The 17,605-nt window shown below is 43.0% G+C and overlaps 2 protein-coding genes across 3 annotated transcripts in view; one reads left to right on the top strand and one right to left on the bottom strand.

Annotated features, from left to right (window-relative positions):
• Positions 1-17,605, bottom strand: part of DACH1 (dachshund family transcription factor 1) — an 806,874-nt gene that overhangs the window by 678,680 nt on the left and 110,589 nt on the right. The window lies entirely within an intron of this gene.
• The window catches only part of PIBF1 (progesterone immunomodulatory binding factor 1), an 89,220-nt gene continuing 71,767 nt past the window's right edge, over positions 153-17,605 (top strand). For both annotated transcript variants that reach the window (XM_083362321.1, XM_083362320.1), the window contains exons 1-8: positions 153-282; positions 2,526-2,823; positions 4,190-4,290; positions 6,194-6,392; positions 8,466-8,585; positions 12,529-12,662; positions 14,276-14,384; positions 16,887-17,068. In XM_083362321.1, the coding sequence (XP_083218447.1) occupies positions 2,572-2,823; positions 4,190-4,290; positions 6,194-6,392; positions 8,466-8,585; positions 12,529-12,662; positions 14,276-14,384; positions 16,887-17,068 (1,097 nt within the window). In that variant the 5' untranslated portion in view covers positions 153-282; positions 2,526-2,571. The remainder of the gene's footprint in view (positions 283-2,525; positions 2,824-4,189; positions 4,291-6,193; positions 6,393-8,465; positions 8,586-12,528; positions 12,663-14,275; positions 14,385-16,886; positions 17,069-17,605) is intronic.

Raw genomic sequence — 17,605 nt, 5'->3', positions numbered from 1 at the left:
GGGAAAGATGAACGCCGCTTCCGCTTCCGCTTCCGCCGCTCTGGCCGGCCATCTCGACGGCCGCGCGCGAACGTAGCGTTGCGTTGCCATGGCTGCAACGGAGGGAGAGGCGGCGCTGGCTCCCGCGCCTGCGCAATCCGCCCGCCGGTGGTCTCTGGCCGAGCGGAAGGCTTTTGCCCTCCGCTGCCAGGGCGAAGGGAAGGGAGTTCCGTAAGGCGCTTTTCGAGGACCGGGACGGTTAGAAGGGTGACCGTCGAGCGCCCCGGCTGAGAGATCGAGCAGGTGAGCCCGGCCGGACAGGAAGGGAACCGCTCCTCCCCCCCCCCCCCAAATCTGCTGCCAATCCCATTTAACGGACCCCAGGAGGGAAAAGGTCCGTTAAATCCGAAGTTAGTGTAATGGAGACGTTTGGTGTCCATATATCTGCCTTTGGGTGAATGGTGGCCTGGATTTGCCAGTGGTTGGGTAGAGGTTGAAGCCGCAGGTTTCCCCATTGCATCTGAACCTTGCCAAAGAATAGAATAGAATAAAAAGTTTTATTGTCGCTAATCATTATACATTAGAAAGAAATTCTGTTGCATTCAGGTCTTTAAAAAAAATACCATTGTGTGTGTGCGCATACACACACACACACTGCAGAGAAACATCAGGGTCTAGTTTGAATGTATGGCACAAAATATATCTGGCCAGAAAAAAAGGATCCTATCAATTTATAAGATGGATGGCATAAGGGACAAAGCTGTTACATAATCTAGTAGTCCTGCTATAAATACTTTGAAACCTCCTCCCAGAGAGGAGCAACAGCAACAGACTATGAAATGGGTGTGTGGGGTCTCTAACAATGCTCTAAGTCAGGCATTTCAAACTGCCGGCCTGCGCACCGGATGCATCACGATGAAACTGCGCTCTCCCCATTGGCAGCAATAGGGAAAAAGTCATGATATGTCGCACGACGTTGCGCGAAGTCACGTGATGTCACGAGTTTGACATGCCTGCTCTAAGCACTAGCACTTATATCCTGAATCACGGGAAACAATCTTCCTAGAATCTTCTCAGCTGTCCTTACCACTCTCTGGGTGGACCTGTCTGAGGCACTGTTACCACCAAACCAAAGTGTGGTGCAGTTTGTTAAAATGCTTTCAGTCACCTATGTAAAAAGAGACCAGGACAGAAGGAGAAAAATGTGCTCTCCTCATCCGATGCAGGAAATGCAAGTACTGGTTTGCATGCTTCACTAAAGATAGCATGTGAAGAGACCAAGTCAGATTGTTAATTATCTGCACTCCCAGGTACTTAATACTATTGACCACCTCCACAGCTGCACCCTTGATACAAAGCGGAGTGTGACTATGCCGGGTCTTTCTAAAATCAATAACGATCACCTTTTTTTCATTAACATTCAAAACCAGGAGGCGTTCATAAAATTGAACGTAACCGTGGTTTGTGGCTATAATGATTGATTTGTTTTGCTGTTGTAACTGTAATGCCTTCATGTACAATGTGACCTATAACTCTAGAGTTGGGTAGGTATTTAAGCAGTAAAGCTATTAAGTTGGGGCTTTTAATTATTTTTTTTAATAGATCGTAGCTTTTGTTTAATGCAAACTGCCTCCAGTCACAAGGAATAGAAAACATACAGATCTGAGTTAATAAGTTCACTTTGATCTGAAAGCACATTTGGGTAACATGCTAAATCAATCGCCTAATTGAAAGGGAGGAATTGGAGGGCATTGTTTATATGAGAAGATGGTGCTTGTTGGAACTAGGTTTCTTTGAAACAAATCAGGCACAGTTTGCTAAATGTGCAGTTCAGTTAATACAAAGTGTAACAAAAGGGACGATTGTGTATGTTCACCCCTTAATAAAGAACAGTGGGAATGTTCTTCCTACAATCCATATTGGGTTACAGCTGCCCACCTTTATTACTTCGACAGCCCCACATCTCAACAAATGACTCTGGACGATGTTTGTTGTTGTTGTTAGTTGTGAAGTCGTGTCCGACCCATCGTGACCCCATGGACAATGTTCCTTCAGGCCTTCCTGTCCTTTGCCATCTTCTGGAGTCCATTTAAGCTCACGCCTACTGCTTCACCAGCCACCTCATTCTCTGTCGTCCCCTTCTTCTCTTGCCCTCAATCTTTCCCAGCATTAGGCTCTTCTCCAGTGAGTCCTTCCTTCTCATTAGGTGGCCAAAGTATTTGAGTTTCAACTTCAGGATCTGGCCTTCTAAAGAGCAGTCAGGGTTGATCTCCTCTAGGACTGACCGGTTTGATCGCCTTGCAGTCCAAGGGACTTGCAGTAGTCTTCTCCAGCAACATAGTTCAAAGCCCTCAATTCTTTGGCACTCAGCCTTTCTTATGGTCCAACTAGGTGTGTAGCTGCCTGCAAAATGGCTCTTATTTTAGACAGAATTTTATACTTGACCTGTTCTACTTATTATACGGTGAATGGAAACTGTTTAAACAAAATGTTTCATTTACTGTTGCTTTCTCTCTCTTTTTATTTCTTCCCGCTTACTTTTTAAGCTTGTTACCATTTTTTTAAGAGAAGGTTTTTACATCCTGCTCGAAGATGTCGAGGAAAAGCTCTAGGGATCCCAAGAAAGCAAATGTATCCAGCTCTTTGGAATCAGAAGATCTTAGTTTGGAAACGACGTTGCCCAATGATGATGTGTCCTCGTCTGAAGATCGGGAAGGTACCGTCAAAATTACCAGAGAACTTATAGAGAGGAAAGAACTGCTGCATAATGTCCAATTACTGAAAATTGAGCTTTCTCAGAAGAACTTGATGTTAGATAACTTAAAAGTGGAGTACTTGACAAAGGTAAGTGGATGGCTTTCTATTTCTTTTTCTTTTTTTAATGCATTATCATGTTCAAGTGTTTTAGGACTGAACTTGCTGGTATCGATAGCGCTTGTTTTTCCGTACGTGCTCTAGAAGAAATTGCTTCTCAACATAATCTTTGGTAACTGCTACATCAGACTGGAATATAATTTATCGGAATCCGTATCAGTCAGGATTCAGGCCTGGGCAAGAGAGAGAGGGAGGAAGGGGGAGAGAGAGAGAGTATATACATAGACATTAGACAGCACTGTGAGAATTAGGTGTTCAGCAGAGTGATGACCTGAGGGGACAAAAAAACTGTCCCCGTGCCTAGTTCAGAGGTAGGTAACCTCGGCTCTTTTATGACATGGACTTCAACTCCCAGAATTCCTGAGTCAGCTGACTCAGGAATTCTGGGAGTTGAAGTCCATGAGCCATAAAAGAGCCGAGGTTGCCTACCCCTGGTCTAGTTGTTTTGGCCTGGAGTGCCCTATGGCGCCACCCCGACTTATGTCCAGGATATGAGGGATCTGTAGATATCTTCTCAGCCCTCCTTCTGACCCATGCAATATACAGGTCCTCTATGGAAGTCAGGCTGGTTGCAATTGTTCTTTCTGAAGTCTTAACTATCCAATGGAGTCTGTGCCTGTCCTGTTTGGTTGCTGCACCAAACCAGACCGTTATAGAAAAACACATTACAAACTCAATAATCCCTCTGTAAAATTGTATCAACAGCTCCTGGGGCAGTCTGAACTTCCTGAGTTGATGCAGAAAGCACCTTCTTCGCTCTGCCTTTTTAACAAAGGTTCTAATGTTAAAGCAAATTGTGTTAGTGTCAGAGGTAGGGTCTGGGCAGGACCCATAACTCTGCCTTCACACCATGACTGACCAGCTGCTTTGCAGCAAATGGTTTTGAGCAGATAAGAAGTTTAGGATCCAAGAAAAGATTCCGCATTATCTGTAAAACAAGGTTTCTCTGGGCTTTAATTGGGCTGGACACCAACTCCCAGAACCCCTAAGGCAGCTGGGGATTCTGGGAGTTAGCCTCCATGTCTCTTAAAGGCCCCGAGGCGTTACAGTGTAAGAGGTCAGGTTTGGTAGCATCAAGCTGGCGGGACCCACTTGTGATGCTCATTGGCGAAGGCATAGGAGTGCTTCTCGGGGGTAGCAACGGCATCCTTGATGCGCCCGTAGACGGCTGCACTGCACTTCCGCACCTCCTGCAGGACTGTGTTAAGAATTGTAACCTTCAGAGTTGCAATGCTTATGTTAAGAATTACAGTAACATCTTCATCTTCTCTCAATTTCCCTGCACAAATCTGATTTCGGCTCCCTTTAATCGTTATTTCTTTTTCTTTATCGTTAGATTGAAGAACTGGAGGAGAAACTTAATGATGCGGTCCATGAGAAACAACTACTGTCTTTACGGCTAGATAACCAGCTGGCATTACAGCAAGAAGATGCTAGGTATGAAAGTGAAGATTATCAAATTTAGAAGCAGGAGTTAAATCAAAACTAGACTGTTCCGATTTTTGTGTTCCGTGCTTCCATTCCAGATCTTTGAATGAAAAAAAAAACCACATTCAGAGTCCTGGCTGGGGTGGGAAAGGGTATGCTCCCTCTTTTGCTTTTCTGAAGGTTTTTGCCCCCCTCTGTTTTCTCGTTTGGGTAAAACATATTCCCAGGCCAGAAAGCTGCGACTTGTTTCAGTCCAAACAACTGGGCTCGGAACCCAGGGTTAGCTTCCAAATTCCAGTTTTCCAGTTATGGACCAACTGCCCACTGCTTTCTTGAGCAAAGAAGGAATGCAAGGTTATTGCTATGCCTGAAGAGGAGGAGAAGAAGGAAGGGTGAATTAAAAGACCTTTTGGTGTTTTTCGGAAGTAATAATAATAATAATAATAATAATAATAATAATAATAATAATAATAATAAGAAGAAGAAGAAGAAGAAGAAGAAGAAGAAGAAGAAGAAGAAGAAGAAGAAGAAGAAGAAGAAGAAGAAGAAGAAGAAGAAGAAGTTGGAAGGGACCTTGGAGGTCATCTAGTCCAACCCCTTGCTCAGAAGAAGAAGAAGTTGGAAGGGACCTTGGAGGTCATCTAGTCCAACCCCTTGCTCAGGCAGGAAACCCTATACCATTTCAGACAAATGGCTCTCCAGTCTCTTCTTAAAAACTTCCAGCGTTGGAGCTTTCACAGCTTCTGGAGGCAGGTTGTTCCACTGGTTAGTTGTTCTAACTGTCAGGAAGTTTCTCCTTAGTTCTAGGTTGCTTCTCTCCTTGACTAGTTTCCATCCGTTGCTTCTTGTCCTGCTTTCAGGTGCTTTGGAGAATAGCTTGGCTCCCTCTTCTTTGTGACGGCCCCTGAGATATTGGAACACTGCTATCATGTCACCCCTCACTTTTCGTTAAACTACACATACCCAATTCCAGCAACCGTTCCCTATATGTTTTAGCCTCCAGTCCCCCAATCATCTTTGTTGCTCTTCTCTGTAGTCTTTCTAGAGTCTCGACATCTTTTTTACATCCTGGTGATGAAAACTGGATGCAGTATTCCAGGTGTGGCCTTACCAAAGCATTGTAAAGTGGTATTAGTACTTCACGTGATCTTGATTCTATCCCTCTGTTAATGCAGCCTAGCACTGTGTTGGCTTTTTTGGCGGCTGCAGCACATTGCTGGCTCATATTTAAGTGATTGTCCACTAGGACTCCGAGATCCCTCTCACAGTTACTACTATCGAGCAAGGTACCACCTATACTATACCTGTGCATTTGACTTTTCCTGCCTAAATGCAGAAGCTTACTTTTTTCAAGTATTCCAGGTATTCAGTTTCTTAGCTCTTCAGACAATGGGTTGATTTTAAGAGGTAGCCAGGTTACAGTGAAGGATAGTAGTGTGTTGAAAAAGCAAGCATATTTCATGAGAATGGAACTTGTGATGTTTTTGTGGTGGCAGTGGTTTTCAAGAGAGCGTAAGCACTGCATTCAAGTCATGACAGTTGAGAAATAGGGTCTGCTCCTAGGTCTTCTGAATGCACGCATAAGATTATGTTGCACATTTCTATTTTGTAGGAATTGTGGTAGCCTTGTTGGACTGAAACTCAGGCACCACACTCTCAACTATGATGAAAATATTAGTGCTGAATTTTTGAATCATGCTTGCCTTGTTTTTTCTTCACAAAGACTATGTATGTTTTCCATCTTGATAAAACAGCATAAACAATTAAGGTTTCTGTGTTGTGTGTTATTTAAATATCATTAAAGTAATTGTTCTATGAATGGGAGTAGATTTTTGTTGAATTCAGAAGAATTAACGTTGCTGTCTTGTAGGATAAATATGCTTAGGTAAGTCACGAACATTTCTTTTCCTAGAAAACATCAAGAACTAATGAAACAGGAAATGGAAACCATCTTATTGCGCCAAAAGCAACTAGAAAAGAACAATCATGAATTACGAGAGCGCTCTGGAGATATACGTCGTAGCCTACGTGACCTTGAATTGAGCGAAGAATATTACACCAAACTCAAATCTCTTCCAGAAGATGAACTTTCTATTCCTGAATACGTGTCTGTAAGTGCTTGAATAGAACAAACAAAGGAGAAAAAGAATGGAATGGAAGAATAGAATGCAGAATAGAATAGAATGCAAAATAGAACAGAAAGTAGAATAAATGGAGACATGCAGAGTAGAATAGGAAAATAGAACAGAGCAGAATAGAATAGAATGCAGAATAGAATAGAAATAGAATAGAATAGAACAGAATGCAGAATAGAATTAGGTTTTGTAATTGTTGATCAATTCTGGAATAAAGTACAAGAGGAATATTTGCATTTTAAAAAAATCTGGTTTTGGTATGGGCACGTCCAAGCTGTTTGTCTCCTGGCTGAGAAAATGTTATTGTCTGGCCTTTTTTTGCTATGTTCTTGTCCTTGGTAGCTTTTACCCAACTCATTCTCATCTCTTTAGTCACAGCATTAGACTACAGCTTTGTGTGATTTTTTGTTTGTTTGTTTGTTTGTTTAGAGTACAAGACATTCTAGATTTGTCAGGCTGTTTTAGCAGTTCCAAAAATTCTTGCCCTTTATTTCTATTGAGAGGTGATTTCACATAATAAGCACCTGTCATTGGCTACTTCATTTGCCCATAATCCAGCAAGTGGGGTTGAGTTGGGCCAATGAAGTAGCCAGTGACAGGTAGTCCTCAACTTACAAACCTAATGATCATTCGATGTTGCAACAGCACTGATAAAAGTGACTTATGACCCTTTTTCCACACTTATGACCATTGCAGCATCCCCATGGTCACGTATTTAAAAATCTGGATGCTTGGCAACTAGCTCATATTTATGACGGGTTGCAATATGCTTGGGGTCATGTGATCCCCTTTTGCAACCTCCCGACAAAGTCAATGAGGAAGTCAGATTCACTTAACAAGCTGTTACCAGCTTCACACCTGCAGCGATCCACTTGACAACTGAGACATAAAATGGGGGGAAACTCACTTTAAGAACTCTCTCGGTTGTGGTCGTAAGTCGACGACAACCTGCAAACACCAAACAAACACATCCTGTAGGTTACTTATAAACTATGAATGTAAGGTGTGCAAGATGATTGACTTTTTTTTTGACGCTGGCCTCACTTTTACATGGACTGTTGCTCCTCAGCAGCACTTTCTTTCTCCTTCAGATTTTCAGGGCTGGGAAACCTGTGGTCTGATTTCAAAAGCCTTCATGAGTTGTGGGTTCCAGTCTCCCTCCCCTCCCTCCCTCCCTCTGGATGTGCATGTGGGGAAGAAGAGGAATGGAATGGAAGAATAGAATGCAGAATAGAATAGAATGCAAAATAGAACGGAAATAGAACAGAAAATAGAATAAATGCAGAGTAGAATAGGAAAACAGAATAGAACAGAACAGAATAGAATGCAGAATAGAATAGAATAGAATAGAACAGAACAGAATGCAGAATAGAATATAGAATAGAACAGAACAGAACAGAATGCAGAATAGAACAGAATGCAGAATAGAATAGAATAGAATAGAATAGAATAGAATTTAGAATAGAATTTAGAATAGAATAGAATAGAATAGAATAGAATTCGGAATAGAATAGAACAGAATGCAGAATAGAATAGAATAGAATAGAATAGAATAGAATAGAATAGAATAGAATAGAATAGAATAGAATAGAATAGAATAGAATTTAGAATAGAATTTAGAATAGAATTTAGAATAGAATAGAATAGAATTCGGAATAGAATAGAACAGAATGCAGAATAGAATATAGAATATAGAATATAGAATATAGAATATAGAATATAGAATATAGAATATAGAATATAGAATATAGAATATAGAATAGAATAGAATAGAATAGAATAGAATAGAGACAAAGATGGTGTAGCTTCTGGCACTGAGCCCACAAGGGGAAGGGGCTCTCGACAGAAAAACCGTTTCCCCTTCTTGGAACAGGCCTGCCTTTATTTTAAGCGCTTTGCAGAGAATTCTCAAAAGTCAAATAATTCCCGCCTGCCAGCTCAGCACTGAAGTGCAAGTCAGTTTTGGAGAAGAGCGAGGTATAAAATAGTCACCGTCCTTCCACTTCCTTCGAAAGATAATGCTGTGCAACCGCTTTTTTGCGCCTCCAGATTAGATTCTACGAAGCGGTGCATCCTTTAAAAAACGAGATCGGTGAACTGCAGGCCAAGAAGAAGGCGGCCTGGGAGGAACTGAACGAGTACAAGTCTCAGCTGAAGCACTTGTTAGAGGTCTGTAATTCTCTCTTTCCATTCAAGGCCTCATTGGGAAGCTGCCGCGCTCAGCACACATCCCAACGTCTTCTTTCCTAACGGGTCATTGAGCCCACTGAGGTGGTTGCTGGGGCCGTGTTTAAGCTGAAGAGCGCCCGTTTTTTGTTTTTTTGTCCCGGGAATCTATTGAAACTTTGGGATTTCTGCTAAGGGGGTAGGTGTGGGTGTGTGTGGGGGGGACAAGGTGTGGTTTTAAAAAAACCAAGATGGTAGCCACGATAGTGGTTTTTGTGGTGGTTCCTTCGATTGCCAGCTCCTCTCCGTTTGTCTCACACTCCCACGTCACGTCCAGTTCAGACCAAGAAAGAACTGTCAACGTTGCTCGCAGCTTCCTCCCGTTTTCCTTCATCGACCCGAGGAAGAAAAGGGCAAACTTGGGGAAGTGAAACCTTCTGAAATGGTGGCTGAGATTTTGGATTCCGTCTGTGGGGAGGCCCCATTGAACGAAGTGCTTTTTGGGACACGGGTGGGTGCTGGAATTCTTCCCTCGGTCCCTTTGTCTTCTTTGGCCACTTGGGGTCAGTATCTCCTCGTTGGTTGCACGGTTTCCAGAGCCCGGAGAGAAGATCTTCTTGAGTCCAGAAATTCAAGAGGATCAGTAGGTGAAGGGGAGCTTCACCACCTGGTCCACAAAGCATTTAAACTATTTGGGTTTTTAGCCAAAGGACAGCCCTTCCAGCGTCGTGCCTCTCGCCAGGATGTTCATGGAATTGCTCTTGATTCTGATCGTGGGAAGGGTGAGAGTTACCTCAAGTGTACTTTCACTTAACCTGGCTTCTTTTGCTGGCTTTTTTAATTTAATTTAATTTTTTTTTTGCGGGGAAGGGAACGTCACAGGCCTTTAACTTCATCCGTAGCTGAAAGAAAAACTCAGCTCCCTAACAGGAGTCTTAAAATTTTGGCACTCTTGCTGAGAAAGAATCTGGCATTTAATTCTTAACCAACTTGAAATAGCTTTAATTATTATAAATACCTGCTAGGTGTTTCCTGTCTTTTGCTGCATATATTTTTGCTGATAACGTACTTAGGACTGCTGCTGCTTTGGGAAAAGCTTATGTGCAGTTTTTTAATAATTGCTCCAAGTGCTTACTAAGAGGGCTTTAACTAGCAGAGGCCAAAATTTGAATCAGAAGGAGGATCCTAGACCACTTTAGGAATAAACAGGATGCTTAACATTGCTAAACGCTAAGCATTTGTCTTCCCCTTCTAAAATAACTTGATCTGCTGCAAAGAAGCTTGGCAGTGCAGTACAAATTTCCTAATAGGTTCTCTTTGCTGAACAAACATAGATCGTAAGAGGTCAGCGGGAAGATTCATGTCTTTCCCATTTTCTATGGAAATTCTCAGTCATCCAGGTCATGGTTGTCCCAAGGTCCTTTTTCAGGAGACAGATGGACTTCCTTGTTTTTCTTTGGAGGCCTTTCGCTTCTCATCCAAGAAGCTTCTTCAGCTCTGATTGGATGGAGGGGAATGGAAGGATTTATGTTCCTTGCAGACTGCTGATCATTTGCCTTCTTTGAATTTGAATTTGAATTTTATTGAATTTATATACCGCCCTTTCCCGAAGGACTCAGGGCAGTTTACAGGGTACTTAAAACATCAATACAAAAAAACAAAAAAGATTAAATTAAATCCCTGAAGAAATATAAAAACCCCAATTAAAAACTCTCAGCCTGGGCCGGAAAGCTCGAAGAGCCAGGTCTTCAGGTCCCAGCGAAATGAACGAAGGTCGGGGGCAGTCCTAAGCTCCACGGGTAGCTGGTTCCAAAGGGCAGGCACACCCACAGAGAAGGCCCTATCCCTGGGTGTCGTCCACCGGCAATCTCTTACCGGTGGCACCCTGAGAAGGCCCTCCCTGTGGGAGCGCACAGGACGAAGGGAACTTGATGCCGGCAGCAGGTTTTCCCTCAGATATCCTGGACCCAAGCCATTTAGGGCTTTATAGGTCATCACCAGCACCTTTAATCTCACCCGGAGGGCAACCGGAAGCCAATGCAGCTCGCAGAGTAGAGGTGTTACATGGGAGTATCGGGAAACCCCCATCACAACTTGCGCGGCCGCATTCTGCACCAGCTGAAGCCTCCGAGTGGTCCTCGAGGGCAGCCCCATGTAGAGAGCGTTGCAGTAGTCTAAATGGGAGGTCACGAGCGCATGAGTGACTGTGCGTAGGGCATCTTGGTCCAGGTAGGGTCGGAACTGGCGCACTGGGCCCCCCTGGTCATGGCTCCTATGTGATCTTCAAAACTGAGCCGTGAATCCAGGAGGACGCCCAAGTTGCGAGCCCTATCAACGGGGGGGGGGTAACACCTCACCCCCCCATTGAGAGAGTCGTTGAGGCCATTCGGGGGATTATCTGTGTCCTCAGGGTCATCTGAATAGTCCAAATGTGCGTGGAGCCTTCTTGGCTGCAGGATGTTTTTCTGCCCTGTGTCCCTTCACTGTGGAAGACAGGTGCGGGCTGTTGGGAATGAGTCTGTGGTGTCTGCATCTCAAATTGAAGAAGGCAAATAAATGACCAGCTGTTTGCAAAGTATACAAATCCTTCCATTCCCCACCATCCGGTCGGGGCTGAAGAAGCTTCTTGGATGAGAAGCGAAACGCCTTTGAAGAAAAACAAGAAAGTCCAGTTGCCTCCTGAAAAAGGACCTTGGGTCTCTCCCACTGACATACAGAGAGGGTGATTTGGACAGCATGCAAGAAGATGCCTTTCAAGAGGATTCAAGAGGATTAAGTGTAAAGTAAAAGGCTCCCATTGTGGGAACTCTTGGGAACAATTCTGGGTTCAAGGGCCATCCATTTTAACTCTCCTGAATGAAAGTCAAGGTAAGTAGACACTGTCAAGGCCAGCCTGGAATTTGGTTTCAGATCACCAGGGAATCTTTACCTAGCTAATCAGAGCGATGGACTCTCATAAAAGGTCCCCAAATTCTGTCTAAAATAGCTGGCGAGGTCCATCAGTTTGATTTTATTATATATAAATAAATAAGCAGGCATATACATAGAATGAAGGCTACTGCTAAGCTTGTAAGCCGCCCTGAGTCTTCGGAGAAGGGCGGGATATAAATGGAATTAAAATAAAATAAATAATAAATAAATAAATTTTTAATCTTTATTGGACTTGCTGCACTTTAACCCTTTTATGTCTCACTAATCGTATTTGGCAGGCACGCGGTGGCTCTGGGTTAGGACGCTGAGCTTGTCGATCAGAAGGTCGGCAGTTTGGCGGGTCGAATCCCGAGTGCCGCGTAACAGAGTGAGCGCCTGTTACTCATCCCAGCTTCTGCCAACCTAGCAGTTCGAAAGCACATAAAAATGCAAGTAGAAAAATAGGGACCACTACAGTGGGAAGGTAACAGCGTTCCGTGCGCCTTTGGCGTCTAGTCATGCCGGCCACATGACCACGGAGATGTACTCGGACAAGCACTGGCTCTTTGGCTTTGAAACGGAGATGAGCACCGGCCCCTAGAGTCGGAAACGACTAGCATGCATATGCGGGGGAACCTTTACCTTTGACCTTTAATCGTATTTGATTAACATTATTCTGCTACGTTATTCTAGTCTGGCCAGTGATTGAAATAAAATGAGTTCCATGTTATCTTCAGATCTAATGAAAGGAAGAAGGTCTTCATAGCGCTGAAGTTGCCCTCTGCAGGGTTGAAAGCACTTTCTCACTGGTCTTAAAATAGCCTCCTTTGCTCCTAGCTGCTAATTTGCTTGCTTTAAACAAGCTAATCAGGTGTTTACATACATTCTTTTCTACGGCAAAGATGAGAAACGTTTTAGGCTCATGTTTATTTCCCAGTCCTCCCAAGAAAAAAGCAAAACAAACTTCTCTTTAAAAAAAACAACACAATTTTGAGCTTTAAATGTAAAGGTCTTCTTCTTTTTTTTCCCCCTCCAGAGTTATGAAATGGAAAGAAAAAACCGGTCAGAGGCTGAAGCGCGATGTCAACGCTTAACCATTGAACTAGCCGATACAAAACAAATGATTCAGCAAGGTGACTACAGACAGGAGAACTATGATAAAATTAAAAGGTAAGTGTTGTCACCAGTCGTAGACAAGAACTTCCAAGCTCTTTGTGGCATCCGATAGTCCTGTGTTCATACCCTTTTTTTCCCTTTTAAGATCCAAAACTATCTTAATTTTATTTGACCAAGCATCTATCTTTTCACACGTCAAAACTGGAAAATCACTTGATTTGTCTGATAACAAAACAACACGGAAGGAACCTTGGAGGTCTTCTAGTCCAACCCCCTGCTCAGGCAGGAAACACTATACTGTTTCAGACACATGGTTGTCCAATCTCATCTTAAAAATCTCCAGTGTTGCAGCACCCACAACTTCTGGAGGCAAGTCGTTCCACTAATTCATTGTTCTCACTGTCAAGAAATTTTAGGTTGCTTCTCTCCTTGATTAGTTTCCATCCGTTGCTTCTTGCCCTGCCTTCAGGGGCTTTGGAGAATAGCTTGACTTCCTCTTCTTTGGGGCAACCCCTGAGATATTGGAACACTGCTATCATGCCATCCCTCATCCTTCTCTTCATTAAACTAGGTAAAGGTAAAGGTTCCCCTGCACATGCGTGCTAGTCGTTTCCGACTCTAGGGGCCGGTGCTCAACTCCGTTTCAAAGCCGAAGAGCCAGCGTTTGTCCGAGGACGTCTCCGTGGTCATGTGGCCGGCATGACTAGACGCCAAAGGCGCACGGAACGCTGTTACCTTCCCACCGTAATGGTACCTGCATTTTTTGCATTTTTTACGTGCTTTTGAACTGCTAGGTTGGCAGAAGCTGGGACGAGTAACAGGCGCTCACTCTGTTACGCGGCACTCGGGATTTGACCCGCCAAACTGCGGACCTTCTGATCGACAAGCTCAGCGTCCTAACCCACTGAGCCACCGCGTCCCTTCTTCATTAAACTAGACATACCCAATTCCTGCAACTGTTCTTCATATGTTTTAGCGTCCAGTCCCCTCATCATCTTTGTTGCTCTTCTCTGCAGTTATGATTAAAAAGACCTCTCAGGTACTTATGAGTTGCTGAATAAAGGAATGGTTTGCCTCACGGTCTTCCTTTTCTTAGCGGCTTTTAATCAGAGCCACCAGCTGACAACGTAATCAGAGGGAATTTCCAGTGCAAGATGGGTTGAGCTCCATAATTGTCTACTTCCTTTATTTTTCCTGTAAGATTTATTCTCGTCTTTTAAATCAAGCACTGGACATTTGAAGAGTTGCTTAATTCATGCCGGAAACTTCTCTTGTGACAATGAGCAGGTCAATGGGAAATTTGCCCTCTGTGTTTCGGTGCAGGTTTGCAAGGAACACAGATACGATCATTGTGAAATTATGTTGAAACAAAGAGTCTAAAATTGCTGTGGTGTGGATGATCTTGGCAAGTCTTGTCCTCTTGGTTCTGGTTAGTTCAGGGTTTTTTTTCAGAATGCATTTTGAAGAAAAATAAAAAATAAATCCAAGTCCTGTCAGCAGAGCAGAATCACAAAGGTGATTCTCCTAATAATTCCTCCGTTGATAACAACTGAAAAGCAGCGAGTGTTAAATTTGCACTCGAAGAGGTGATGGCAGAAGAGCTAGAGATTTGAAAGCTGAGATTCTGTAGTTCTGATGATACAAGTAGTATGTTTTCCTTTCAACAGTGAGCGTGATACTTTCGAACATGAATTCTCGGAGCTCCGAAGAAAATACGAAATATTGGAAGTTTCTCATAAGGCCATAGCTGCCGAAAGGAATGACATATCCAAAGAGGTGAGATGCTCAGAGCTCATCGAGCATTCCTTTAAATGTTCATTGAGAACAATACTGAAGGTGGCACCAAAAGATTTTTATTTATGCATTTAAAAAAAAACAACACCCAGGCACATTGTTTATTACAGTTGTATTTCAGAGTAAAGGTAATCCTCGATTTAACAACCGTTCAAAGTGACAAAAGCATTGAAAAAAAGCAACTTACGGCAGTTTTTCACACTTATGACCGCTGCGGCCCAGTGACACATGATCAAAATTCAGACACTTGGCAGATGACTAAAATACAGGTTGAATTTAAACCAGAACTGTCTCTGTTAGGAATATCAGGAGCTAATTATGAGAAGGAGAATGAGTATCTAATATTGCATGTATTGATAGTAGCGAGAATAGCATTTGCCCAATACTGGAAAAATGAAAATCTACCATCTGAGGAGATTTTAATCAAGAAAATTTTAGAGTGTGCAGAAATGGACAGGTTAACCTTAGAGATTAAAGAGAAAGAGGACACAATTTATTTTAAAACATGGGATAAATTTTACCAATGGTTAGGAAGACGAACTAGCGAGAAATGAATGTGATATGTTATTTTTGAATATATATTAGCAAGGAGAATGATATGTATTGACTAATTGATACCATTTATAATTATCGTTTAGCATATATATTATAGCTATTTACTGTTATATTAATTAGCATTAATTGAACATATGTACCCGGATAATAGTCTGTTTGCTAAAGCTTGAAAATGTTATAGGGGGGCCATCTCAATGTTGTTCCCAACCCCGTTCCTACACCAATTCCGATCCTAACCCCATCCCAAATCCTGATCCTTACCCTGGATATATCCTCTTCCTAACCCTATAAAATTCAATAAAAACTCTTATTAAAAAAAATATCAGACACTTGGCAACGGACTCAGGTTTAGGATGGGTGCAGTGCCCTGGGGTCGTGATACCCTTTTGCGACCTTCTGACAAGCCAAGTCAATGAGGAAGCCAAATTCACTTAACAGCGGTGTTACTAACTTGTTGTGATTCAGGGTCAGCCTGTGGGTTCGGCAGTTGGGTCGGACGACTCAGAGGAGGAGGAGGGGGGTGTTGAAGAGCTTGCTGATGATGGCCTTGAGGCTCCACAGAGCCCTCAGCCGGGCCCCTCCCACCTGGTCACGACTGAGACCCAGCTGTGTGAGCCTGACAGCGTGGATGAAGATGACCCACAGCTGGCCCTGTTCAAGGACGCCCGACGCAGGAGGCAGTCAATCAGGAGTAAACAGAGGAAGACAATGGGGCACCTCGGAAGGAGGCAGAGAGAGGCCACGCCCTGAACTGTATTTAAGGGGAATGTGTGGGAGGGCTGGTTTGCTGAAGGCAACCGCTTGGATAGTTCCTGTTTCATAGCTCCTGTTTCATGGTTGGTGTCTTGTCTTGCTCTGTTTTATGTTAATAAATTTGGCAGGCTTTATTCCAGCCTCTTGCCATTTGTAAAGGGGTTGTCCCTGCTTTTGCTGCAGGGCCGGTAGCAGGCTGGTACAGAACATAACTTAACAACTGCAGTGATTTGCTTAACAACCGTGGCCAGAGAGAGATCATTAAATGGGGCAAAACTCACTTAGTAACAGAAATTTTGGACTCAGTCGAGGACTTCCTGTATAACTGGAGACAAGCATGTGGTTAGCTGTCCCTAGAATGCTGTGCTTCTCAGATTGGAATTTGTCAAGCACCGTTGCCCTCTCGGTCCATCTCTTTCTTCTTAAAGCTCTAATGAAAGCTGACTCAGCTGCTGCTTATCCCATCTTCATATTAATCAATATTGGTTCCCTCTTTGATATACCAGGCATCTTGTCTAAACTTTTGTTTTTGTTTTAGTAGAAAAAATAATAGCACTCCTTTTCACACTAGTAGTGAAAAGGATGTAGACCTTTCATAGATGTCAATCCTATGTTAATAATCATCTGAGTATGGAGTTAAAAGAGTGATTAGGTCCACCTCTAAAGGGAAGGAAAAAATAATTACCTGAAAACGTGCATCATAAAACTAGTAAGTCGTCCAAATTTGACATCACTTCTCAAATGTTCTCTTTCTTCCCCTGTTGACAAAATGAAGAATCTCATTTAGATGTGGCCAAACCACAGCTGCATATCACAGCTACTCCCTTCAATCATGCATCAAGTATTCACAATTCTGAGTTTCCAAATCTTGGGAGATGCAAAGCCTTTAATGAGCAACAGTCACAATTAGGCCATTGATGCCAGTTCAGATTAAAATGGGGCAGTTAGTAGGAAAGGCTGATAGCGTAAACGTCACGTTCCAATTATTGCCTTCGGCACCACGTATCCAGAATAAACAGAGTAACTTTCTACATCAACTGCATTTTAAACTCAAAACAACCTGACTGCATTATTTTTTTTTAAAAAGAAAATCAACAACAACCTGCTACTGGTTTAGGGGGACAGAATATCTGATTTGTGGTGTTTTTGTTGCTTTTTTTTAAAAAAAATGAAAAGGCTACCACGTTGCAGCAGTCCGTGACTTTGCTGCAAAAGGACAAGGACTACCTCAACCAACAGAACATGGAGCTCAGCGTACGTTGTGCTCACGAAGAAGACCGCCTTGAGCGGCTCCACCTGCAGCTAGAAGACACCAAAAAGGCCAGAGAAGAAATGTATGAGAAATACGTCACATCCAGGTAGGCAGTTTTATTCGTACTTTCAGCCCCGAGAGATGCTTCCGTCGGAATGTCTGTGGAGATTCTCGGTCATCCAGGCCATAGTTGTCTCAAAATTGCTTTTTTTGTGTGTCTTTCTTTCAAAAGGCAACTGGACTTGGGTTGTTTTTTTCCTTGCAGAAGAAGAACAAAAGAACATCAGTTGTGATGGTGGGAGGGAGGGGAGAGGAATCAACATTACCTATCCTTCCATCCATCCCCCATCACAGCCGATGAAGTCTCTTGGATGAGAAACGAAATGTTTTGTTCTTCTTCCTCAAGGAAAAAACGAAGTCCGGTTTGCCTTTTGAAAAGAAAAAAAAACAACACTTTGAGGTTCCATCAGAACGATTTCCGAAGAATCTTTGCTAGCTTCTTCCCACCCAAAAGTTTGGGGCTATAACTCTTATGTGTCGTGGTTCCGACAGATGAAACTCTTCAAAAGAACTTCGAGGCATTGTTTACCTTAAAAGGATCTTTTATTCGAGTAGCATAATATCGGTACTCAGGGCTTTTTTT

This window comes from Vipera ursinii, assembly GCF_947247035.1.
Source record: "Vipera ursinii genome assembly, chromosome: 4".
Classification (NCBI taxonomy): domain Eukaryota; kingdom Metazoa; phylum Chordata; class Lepidosauria; order Squamata; family Viperidae; genus Vipera; species Vipera ursinii.
The sequence above is the reverse complement of the archived record's forward strand: the minus strand, read 5'-3'. Positions and strand labels throughout refer to the sequence as shown.